This window comes from Camelus bactrianus, chromosome 26 (assembly GCF_048773025.1).
Source record: "Camelus bactrianus isolate YW-2024 breed Bactrian camel chromosome 26, ASM4877302v1, whole genome shotgun sequence".
Taxonomy (NCBI): domain Eukaryota; kingdom Metazoa; phylum Chordata; class Mammalia; order Artiodactyla; family Camelidae; genus Camelus; species Camelus bactrianus.
The window spans coordinates 10592012-10603614 of NC_133564.1; the positions used below are offsets into that span (position 1 = coordinate 10592012).

At 45.6% G+C, this 11603-nt stretch overlaps 1 protein-coding gene across 1 annotated transcript; it reads right to left on the reverse strand.

The window, feature by feature from the left end:
• Nucleotides 1–137: 137 nt before the first annotated feature.
• Nucleotides 138–1677, reverse strand: LOC141575103 (uncharacterized). Its single transcript, XM_074353496.1, has one exon. It carries the CDS (start codon nucleotides 1555–1557, stop codon nucleotides 829–831), a length of 729 nt encoding a protein of 242 aa, XP_074209597.1. The 5' UTR covers nucleotides 1558–1677; the 3' UTR covers nucleotides 138–828.
• Between the last annotated feature and the right edge of the window lie 9926 nt (nucleotides 1678–11603).

An 11603-nucleotide genomic window follows, 5' to 3' on the forward strand; every position in this document is an offset into this window, starting at 1 on the left:
GAAAACTGGACACCAACATTTAGCTTCTATATCAATGGACTTCATTGTTTGAATATTTGCAACTATTACTCCATTTACAAATTTTGATTTCTTACAAAATTCTGCATTCCATATGGCTAGATCAATTCATTCTCCATTTTATGCCACGTGTTTATAAGTTGGTGTTTCCCCCAAATCACAAGTTGCCTAATTGTGTGTTGAAGGATTCTTTTAGAGGCTCTCCCTGCTGCTCCTACATACTGATTTATTTCTGACATGAAATTGACCTCTAGTTCCATTCTGGTTTAAGGTTGCTACAGCCTCCACGTGAGTATTTTATGTTGACCAGGAAATAAGTGACCGCTGAAGACGCCCCTTCCTTCAGGACACTGAGGGGGTTTTGTGCAGTCTGGATCCTCACACGTGCCGGAGGGGTCGCTCTGTGAGTGAAGTATTTCTCAGGGTTTACACTTCTTCAGGCTGAATTATTTACAAGTACGCGTCGATGCTCCTCGGCTTGCTTTGGTATTTCACAATTGTCACCTTTAGTGTTTCCTCTTCCACTGAGTTTCTCACGCTCATGAGTCCTGGCGCTTGGCTGAATGCTCCTGCAGAGAGATTACAGGCCTCCTGGTTCACAAAGTGCAGTCTGCTCATGCTTAACAGTAAGTGTCAAAGAGGAACTAGGGGCTCTCCTCTGCTCAAGTCGCCTGGGTTCTTCAGGGTCGAGAGCTGGTGCTGCAGACACCTGCGCTGCGTTCACCGTCACTCGTAGGCACGCGGAGCCGCTGCCACGCGCACATGCCTGTCCTGACTGAGGGGGCCGATGCCTGAGCGCGTCCGCGTGGGTCACAGGCAGGGCCTTGAACGGGCGTGCCCTTCGGGGTGTCGCAGCGCTACCTCCCCGCTCGCTCGCATTCGCAACGCGCTGTCCTCCCGGCGCGCCGTCTCCCGAGCGCCGCCCTGGCGGCCCCTCCGGTGCTGGGTCCCCGCGTGCCGCCGGAGGGACGAGCTGTGGCTGAAGCAGCGCCCGCAGCGCGGGCACCGGTGCGGCCGCTCCCCGGTGTGGGTCCGCTCGTGCCGCCTCAGGTTGGCCAGCTGGCTGAAGGCGCTGCCGCAGCGCGGGCACTGGAACGGCTTCTCGCCCGTGTGGGCCCTTCTGTGCCGGGCCAGCCCGGAGCTCTGGCCGAAGGCCTTCCCGCACACCGGGCAGGCGTGCGGCCGCTCCCCGGTGTGCGTCCGCCTGTGCTGGCTCAGGCCCGAGCTCTGGCCGAAGGCCTTGCCGCACTGAGGACACGCGAACCGCTTCTCCGCACGGTGAACGCCCTCGTGCTTTCTCAGGTAGGAGCGCTGATTGAAAGTCTTCTCGCACACGCGGCACTCGTATGGCTTTCCCCCTGAGTGGGTTTTCTCATGCTGTTTCAGGTAGGAGCTTTGACCGAAGGCTTTCCCGCACAGCTGGCATTGGTATGGCTTCTCTCCAGTGTGGGTTCGATTGTGCTTTCTAAGGTCGGAGATTTGCAAAAAGCCACTTCCACACAGATGACATTTATATGGTTTCTCTCCAGTGTGAGTCATCTCGTGTCGTCTGAGGCTAAAGCAATTATTAAAGACTTTCCCACACAGAGGACATTCACGTAATTTTCCTCTGGTGGGAGTGTGATCCTGTTCATTACCGAGTGACCCTTCGCTAAGAGATGTTCTAGACTGTTTGCTGATGTAATGTTTCCTTCTTAAGTGAATTGATAAATGTTGATTTGAAGGAGACCTGTCAGTACATCCATCACTCAAATCAGTAGAGTCAACGGGGTCCACTTGGGTGTGAGAAACCAGCTTTGGAGGAGAAGATGAAAGGCTGTTAATGGTTGGCCCACATCCTGGTGTGTGTTCCTCTCTCTACATGTGAGCCCTCGGGTGTCGGTCAGTAACAGTCTCCTCTGAACATATTTCCAGCGTTAGCTGCCTGCACGTGTTGTGTTACCCCCCTGCAGGCACAAACACCTTCTCTTTTATAGTACCCCAGCCCCAGCGATCTCAGATTAATTTCGAAGACTTCAGTTTTTGTTAAAGACTAAGTGATAAGCAGTGTTTATGCAGTTGACTTTTTATTTTTTAAATCTCAGGTGATTGTTTTGAGCTCATATTAGTTTATTAACTGACTTCAAGCCATCTGAGATACGCCCAGAGAGAGCTGAATCTCAATTACATGGAGACAGGTGTGCTCAGGTGCTAACTTATCTCATTGCCAGGTCTTTCGTGTGGATGCCTGGTGCTCACACCCATGACACTTACCGTTGACATGGTAGGGGATATGCTCCTCATGGTGATTTGTTGCATGAATATCATTTCTGGTTGTCTAAGGGGACTTTCACTACCTAAGAAATTGAAAAAAAATTAGGTAGTTAGAATCCCTTTAGTGGAATAAAAATGTAGTCCAACACCCAGTTCCCTGTGAGTATGACTCAAAAATCGGTACTTGGATGGGGATGTTGTGTCAAGTAAAAAATACTCAAGGAAGCAGAAACATTTAAAGATCATTGTCTAGAGGGAAAAATCAGGAATAAAATATAAAAATGTAATGTGGTGAAGAGATACTAGGTCAGCAAGTGGCGGGAAAACGCTTAAATGGTAGGATCAGGACAAGAATCAGCTCCGTCAAAGAGTGGGTGCACACACACAGCACACAAGCTGTGGCTGATGTAGGCAGAGTGAAGACAGCATGCGGAACCCTCCCCGGGCCTCACTGACATGCTGGGCTGTGTCACTCACTTCGCAGACGCTCATTCGGCATTTCCAAGGGCTTGGCCCGCCCACGGCCAGAACCTCTCTGCGTGGAAGCAAGGCCCCTGATGCTTACCTGGACCCCGGCCTTGGGGACGTCCTTCTCCTTCCCTCCACAGCTCTTTCCCTTGCTCCAGCTGGAGAATCACATCCGATTTGGAGATCTGATACCCTGTTTGTTGAAAAAAAAATGTGTGGATATTTAGTCTGTGCTCATTAACCTTCCCTGTCCTCAAGTCCAGGGTTGGGTAATGGGACAGATAAAGACATAACTGGAGGTTGTTGCACCACAGACAACAACATCACCAACACAAGGAACAGTGAAGATGCCTCATCAGACCAGGAGGAAACCCAGTGCAGCAGCAGAGACAGCGAGGACCTGGAGAGGCTGAGGCCTCTGCCCAAGTTCAGAGACAGAGTACAGCATCCTCAGTCTTTTCCAAAAGGGAAGATGAGAAGGGTCTACAGTGGGCTGAGTATTATTTTTAAAAAATCACTAATAAGTCTCATGTGAATAATCAAGTTACACAGTTTATACCACTTTGCTCTCAAGCCTTCACGCAGTGACTAGAACAGAAGAATTACTTTAAAATGTTTGATCCATTTGTTTATGCATTAAAATATCCGTTGAATCCCCAGTTCTGAGTGTTGGGACTGAGCAGCAGCAAAGCTAAGAAGTGTGGCCGCCATTCCCTTTAGTGTGGCAACCAGAAGCACAACAGAAAGAGACACCTGCCTTTTATGTAGTGATGACGATTATCAAAGAATCAGGAAGCAGTTGGAATGGGACACAGGGAAGCTGTTCTAAATACTGGTTAAGTGAGTGAGTGAATGGAAAGGACACGTCCACACGGACACACGTGCTGCCAGGCTCACCTACGGAGACCAGGTGGTGGATGTTTTCCAGCATCACATCTCTGAACAGCTTTTTCTGGGATGTGTCCAGCAGGGCCCACTCTTCCTGGGTGAAGTCGAGCACCACGTCCCCAAAGGTGACTGTTTCCTAAAACGTCAGGGATACCTGGTTTACACAGAGCAGTTCTACCAATGTCCGGAGTGGGAGTGCTGGGATGACGGGGTGAAGGGGGCTGGCGTATAAAAGATCATTCCATGTGCGAGTTTCCCCTCAGTTCTCCGTCATTGCCGAGCTGGTATCTGCCTTCCACATACATTCACAGACACCTACACACTGTGACTTTATAAATCTTTGTTTTATAGAAATATCGCATGAGGTGTGTTTTAATACAACATAGAAGTTTTTCAATAACCTAGTAATTAGGACTTCCAGATAGGTGATTTTAAAATATTCACTTGAAAAATCATAACTAAGTCTTTCTTCCCCATTGATTTTAAGTAACTCTACAGATTCATAATGAGACAAACAATAACCATGGTGTGCTACTTAAAACATGAGAGCTGTTTAAATTATTTCCCTATAGGAATCTTTGGTTCCAAATATGAGCTGATTTAGTAACTTGTAATGAGTATTGGAGCATCCAATGTATGATTGTATGAAGTGTTTCCTGTCTAGCAAACCTAAGTAAAATATAGTATATGCATTATGCTACTGATCATAAAAACGTCCGAGAACCATGAATGAACTCCGCTCATCTTCAGAACAGAACAAGCTTCATACAGAGCATGGCACCAGTAGGTGTCCTCTGTCTTAGTGCTGCAGGACTCAGGGGTTCATGGCAGACTCTGGGGGCAGGTGGTTCCGAGCACAAGGCCGGGAGCCCCTGGGTGGCTGAGCTGAAGGGCCGTCCTCGCCTGACCTCCCGTGGTGCCAGGACCCCCGTTCCCAACATTCTAGTGCGTCTAGACTCTAGTTATCACCGTGTCCCTTGTAATCTCATCTTGCCTCCATTGGAGGATAAAAGAAGCCTAGTTATTGGTTTCGTTTTTATCCACTAAAAAAAATTTATACAAGAGCCTAAGTTTCCTCTACTTACTATAGTCTTTCTCCTTTCCACACAAAAATAAAATAAAATAAAATAAAAGCACAAGAAAAAACCCCCACTTCCATCACATTCCTCCAGTTATCAAATAGGAATAAAAGGTTAATTAGTAAGAAGTAAACTGTGTATGGAGGGAAAGACTGCTAATGATGATTTTAGTGACATCTTCCCAAAATTTTCAGTCGTGCAGGTATACGCTAATAACTGTGAGAGGTTTCAAGCTGGGAAAGAATAAACCTGCGCCCTGTTCCTCTCGGCACGGAACAGTGCACACCGGGGGGTGTAACGGGGAGCGGTCATCCTCAGGCTGTGCCGTCGGAGTCCGGGGACCGCGACGTTCTGCCCCTCACTCCTCTCCACCGCTGGCAGTCACCAGCCCCTGATCCCATTACATTCAAAACCAGTCAACAAGTTAATCTTTTGCCAGTCAGGCCATGGGCTGAATGAGTTAAAAGCAGTTTTCTTACCTCTTCTGTAAATACGCAAGGTTGACACAGATACCCTAAATTGGCTAAATGTTAGGAAAGAGACATTCACTCATGAGGTGCTGACTCGTGTTAACTATCCCAGAGTCCTGGGCGACTATATTGGAGCTCTGATGCCTGAACACTGCCTGATTGCACTTGGAACATACATGCCAATTTGAAAAAGTGGCCCATCCAGTGGGCCTCGGGGTGTGATTTCCCGAGAAAGGCGCTCGCTACTCACCAGTGGCTGCATTGTCAACTGTTTCCCGGAGTCGTTCTCTGGGTCACTCACAGCCAGTCGAACCACCAAGCTGTCAAATCTGAGGATGAAGAACAGTTATGAGACTCAGCCTCTTTTGCAGCTCAGACCCACCTGAAGCCCCAGACCTTCACCTGGGTGGGACCCCCACCCAACAAACAGAAACAAGGGGTGCATCCTAAGACTAACACACAGTCTCTCCTCCCCCAGAGTCACATGTGAGACAGCTGAGGCTGTGGTTACTCATGCAGAAACTCAACGTACAGACACCTTACAAGTAAGAAGGTGCGAGGCATCCACTTTTGTTTGTTAATTCTCCTGTGGCATCCAGAATTATTCAGTGTCCTCCCTAATTCAAAACCTAGGGAAACTTGACTCATGGCACATGCAGTTTTTGGTTCTCTCCGGTGGGTAATCACTGTGGAATTCCTCAGATCACTTCTGCCTTAGGAAACCAACAGTGGTTCTCCAACACCCCTGGCAGCCTTCTGGAACCTCACTCCCTTCCAGCTCTCCCTCAACCCTGACTTTTAGGGATGTCTCCCGTGGACTTGGAAGTCAATCTACTAAGAATCTATCTTATGATGTAGTTAATTCAAGGACTTGTTCCGTGTGGAGGAGCCATGGCTCCCGTCCCGCCAGTCTAGTCCCTAGCATCCCTGCACCAGAAAGGAGCAGAAGTACGAGTCACGGTGTCACTGCCATGGGCTGTCTCTACCCTCCAGGCCAAGGATGCTCAGCAACAGGGACTGTCTGAGGTTTAAGAGGAAATTGGTTTATTTACAAATTTCCAATTACATGCAGAGGTTCCAAAGACTTGAGCATATGACAAAGTTACACATCTAGGATAAGGAACAAATAGTATTTAATTTTGCTTGGTTGGTGTCCTGTGCTCAAATTCTTTTTGCATAACAAAGATTCCCTAGGGTTTACTGTAATGTGACCTCAAACATTAATAATCAGGAGCTCCCTTTTATTACAGCCTTTTTCCTCTTGCATGTTCACAAAATGACTCCTTGTACCCATTCTCTAACGCATGGGAGCTTCTAGTGTATCGACCCCACTTTCCAAACATCGTCATGTCTCTTCATTTTTATCACTCAGTTTTAGGGGAAACCTCTATATAGCGGCAGTCAGTCCCCTCGCTGCATCCCATCTGTCTTGAAATAGAAATCTCCTCTGACGATGTTTGCTCACGAGTCCCTGCTCTCCTGTCCTCTCCTCACAATCAAACTGATCGTGTAGTTACCAGCTTCAATTAGGAGGGAGCCCTAGATTAATGCAAGAATCTGCTAACCTGTGAAGAGCCTGGGAAAATTCACAACGCCTAAGGAAACACTCGAGGAAACAGTTCAACGATTGGGTTATCTAGAGCCTTTGGGAAAATCCAAAGGGGAAGGACTGTCCAGGAAAACTGATCAAAAGTTGGCTACGGAATACCTTTGGTTTTGACATCAAGGCAAATTTCAGAGTCAGATGAAGCATTCTGTTTTCCCCTTAGAATCTTTTTTCTATTGAAAATAGGACCATGTAAACCCCTACTTGGTATCCAGGGAACCCCAGGCCTAGGCAGAAGGGCAGCCCTGGAAGTAGGAAGAAGACGGAAGCTTGGCAGCCCTGTGCTACGTCCATCTTTCAAGTCACAGGCACCAGAGGAGGTTAATGTATATCGCTGTTTGGGAAGAATTAAAATAAACCTCAAGAGGTTTATTGTATCTTGAGATAATTATTTTAAAATAAATATCACAAGACACCTAAGAAATAAAATGAAGAACATCACTTGATGAAACCCCTAAGAGGAAATTAATTCGGAGAAGCAGAAAAGGAAGTATTTACAAACACAGCGATAAAAGCAGAAGTGGTAGATCAACGTGCCGGTAGCACTTTCCTAGTTGAAGGACAGGCTCTGTATCTGCATCGTACGAGGCAGTAACTGCCACACACAGGTGGTGACAGAACACTGGAAATTTCGACAGCACCCCCCAGAATGTGAAGTTTAGTTATTTAACTGCATTCATTTACATTTTATAGCCACAGGAGACTGCTAGTTACTGTATTGAACAGCACAAGTTTAGGATCTTAGGTTAGGCAGTTAAAATAAATAGATATGTTCAAGCCAGCAGCATTGGAACTGAAGAACAGGGGCTTGAACAGTGAATCCGAGAAGAGGAGATGGGGAAACACTGACACGATGTAACTCAGAGGCCACAAGGAGCTGCTTTGACAGGACCAGGGTCTAAGACAGATAGGACTTGGAACATTTTCACAGAATGAAGACAGCTCCCAGCTCCCAGTCTGAAGAACTCACCAGAACCCAAAATTGGAGGAGCCAGTGAAGCCAAATAGATTCTGAGGCAAGTTCCACAGCAAGCAGCAGCTAATTTCTTGTCCTCCAATGTCCCAGACTGTCCAGTTTCTTCTTCTCGGGGCCAATGCATTGCATGTCTGTTTGAACTCCCTTTATACCTGGGAGACCGTTTATAATCCAATCTGGGCTACGTTCCAGGGATACACCCTGCATCGATGTACGTAACTGTCCAATAGGTTTTCAGCCCGGGAGACACGCCCTGTTCAATTTGATTGGATTTTTCCAGACTAATACACAATTGCAACCCCCACACAAAGTTGGAGAGCAGAGATGTAAGGACATTACTGAGGGATGGTGGAAAGACCCACCCATCCGTGTCTCCGTTCTGAGTGCCTCCTGGGTACTGGGAAACATTCTAGGTATTCCCAATAAGCAGGGCATCCGACACAATGGGATTCTGTGGAAAGGAAGCTGGAATTCCCTGAGAGAAATATGGAATTAAAAATAAAAGGTGAGGAACAATGAAAATCTGAAATATAAATACTGAGGTGACAAAATAAGGTATATTAATGGAACGGAGAACTTGCACTGGCCATGTAGTACTTCCAAGAACATGTTAGGAATTTACTGACTATATAAAAAAAATGGGAAGACAATTTTATACTTTATTTCTTGGTTAGTGGGGGAATCACACAATGCTCCTATGTAGTAAGATACAGTGAATAATTTTACTTCTGGGTCATTCACAGTTGACTTTCACCTTTGAGAGGAGATCTCATGGTTGTGGAGATGGCTCTCTAAGCTACAAATTCCTGGTTCTGAAATGCAAAAACTTAAACCAGAGGGCATAGTATTTCACTATATCTGAGGACATGTTGGTTATTTGTCATAAAATGCCTGAAAATCCTGTTATGCCATGCATTTCAGTTCCATTGCCCATGCTCATTAAAGAGTATTTATTTCATTTCACCTGAAACCAAAATATTAAGGTAGATCAACTATACTTCGATTTGAAAAAAGAGTATTTCCAACCTTCACTATTACCACTCAGTCTCTGAGGACTCACACTTTTCGCTCACATTCGTCAGATTATGTGTAAACTATTTCACAAATGAAATAGATAATTTTGGGTGGATACTTTCCAACACAAGATTTACAGAATTCCTGTCCTGTCATTCATTACTTATGCCATCTCCCTCATAAAAGGAAGTGAGTTGCTTTTAATCTCAGCTGGGTAATTGATTTCTATGTTTGTGTTCTTTCCTGCTCTCTCCTGTCATGTCAGAATGTACATTATAATTAAAAACCAATACACTTTATTTTTACTTTTTAAGTATTTACAGTGTTATATTAGTTTCAGGTGTACAGCATGGTGATTTAATCATTTTAAACAGTATACTCTACTTAAAGTCATTATAAAATATTGCCTATATTCCCTGTGTGGTAAAATTTACCCCTGTAGCTAAGTTTTAAATTATATAATTTTTCCCTTTTTTGTTAATGGAGGTAAAAGTTTTAAAATTTTATACATAGTAATTAGTAGCTCTCAATCTCTTATTTCTAATTTGCCCCTCCCCCTTCCCTCTTTGCTTTGGTAAACTCCAGTTTGTATCCTATATTTGTAAATCGGTTTGTGTTTTCTTATTTCATTTCTTTGTTTCACTTTTTTTACATTTCACAATAAGTGAATGCATACAATATTCGTCTTTTTTTTTTTTTTTTGGTCAGACTTTATTTCTATAATCATAAGACCCTCCAAGTCCATCCACGTTGTTGCAAATGGCAAAATTTTATTTTATTTTTTATGACAGTAATATTCCATTGTATACACACCACTTGTTCTTTATCCATTCATCTGTTAATGGACACATAGATTGCTCCCATGTCTTGGCTAGTGTAAATAATGCAGATGTGAACATTGGGTGCATGTTTCTTTTCAAAACTGTGTTTTCATTTTCTTGAGATATATACCCAGGAGTGGAATTGTTAGATGATATTTAGTAGTTCTATGTTTAGCCTTTTAGGACTCTCTGTGCCCTTTTCCATAGCAGTGCACTAATTTATACTCCCACCAACAAGTGTACCAGGATTCCCTTTTCTCCGTATCCTAGACAACCTATTTTATTTGTAGGATTTTTCATGAGGGCATTCAGACAGGTGCGAGGTGGTATCTCATTGTGGATTTGATTTACATTTCTCTGGTGATGAGTAATGCTGAGCATATTTTCATGGGCCTCTGGCCATGGTATTTCTTCTCAACCAAAATGTCTATTCAGATCCTCTGCCCACTTTTTAATTGGATTGTTTGGTTTTTGATATTGAGTTGTGTGAGTTATAAAACAATATACACTTTATTTTGAACTCTCTGTCTCTGAACCACCTCCTCTTAGCATTTAAATACAATGTAGTATGACCCAAACTTAAGGTTGAATTAAAATAAAAATGCTAAAATTTTGAACTCCCTTTATTTCCAACAGCCGACCTCTCATTATTTTAAATCCAATTTGAGGACAGAGTCCATTAGTTACCATTTCTCCTCGCCTCAAACAATCTTCTTTTTTGTACCCTTTAATTCATGGATATTATTGTTTTATTCAGTAAAAAATGAAATAAGTTTTTACAACATAAAAATGAAAAAAAGAATGAAGCAACTTTGATAAACTGAATTGTGTTCCCCTCCCCCAAATTCATATGTTGAAACTCTAACATTTAATTTATCAGAATGTGATTGTACATGAGCGTAGGGCAGTTAGGACTGTGGTTAGGTTAAGGTGACTCCTTTAGGGTGGGTCCCTAATCCGATCAGACCTGTGCTTTATGGTTTCCAGAGATTTCAGCCCAAACATTGGGCAGCACCCTCCACACTGCTCACCTTGGCCTTTGACCCTCCTCCCTCGCGGCCGTGCTCGAGGCCCGCGGGGTCCGCAGGCCCTGCAGCTTCCGTGCCTCCAGGTTCTCTTTCCCGCGTGTGGAGCCCAGGGGCTGGGGGCTCGGGCCCTGTGCCAGCGCTTCATGGGGCACCTGAGGCTGCTCGCTTTGTGCCCAAAGGCTCCTTAGTCCGTGCACTTCACCTGTAGGTGGAGGAGAGGATGGTCAGCGTGTCCGCAGGAGTGACAGGCATGTTTCAGAAGTGCACATCAGGGCTCAGGGAGCTGAGTGCCGCTTCTGGAGAAAGGACAGGGCGCACGGCTCCTGGGTGCCGGGACACTTACGACCCTGTGGGGCAGCCCGATTCTTAGTTAGGGAGCATCCAAGGAGGGAGGCCTGGAGGCCTAAATGTGAACAGAAAGGCCCAGATGGAAACTCCTGGGAAAATACAGACTGGACAGGACGTAGGTAGGAGTGAGGTGCTTCCTCCCAGGCTCCGAATGGCCCAGTCTGCCTGGGGGTGAGGCCCCGGGGCAGCTGGGTGTGGGTGGAATGGACAGGTGAGTTGTGGACCCAGAGCGGTCCAGGTCCACACCCTGTCTCTGGAGTCCATGCCCTCCCTGCCGCCCCTTTATCTGTGATGAAGGACCTTCTTGTTTTAATGCTCATTCCATCATGAGCCAATATTTTAGTGAAATAAAATGCAGATAAAGCTTTGGAAGCGAGGTTGTGTGCCCGGATGTCTCCACAACGTCAGTTTTCCTTCCTGTATCTGTGCTTCTCTCAGCCTGACGCTAGCCCCGACCTGACAGATGGCCAGTGCCCTGGGGGGAGCACCTCGAGAGCACAACGGAACTGTGGCACACACCTGCATGCTTGCCCCATGGCCCCAGTGGAATGGCTTTAAGGGGTCATTTTTATGATGTATGTCTGAGTAAACATATTTGATAAGCACTTACAACGTGGGGTCCAGGGACTGCTTT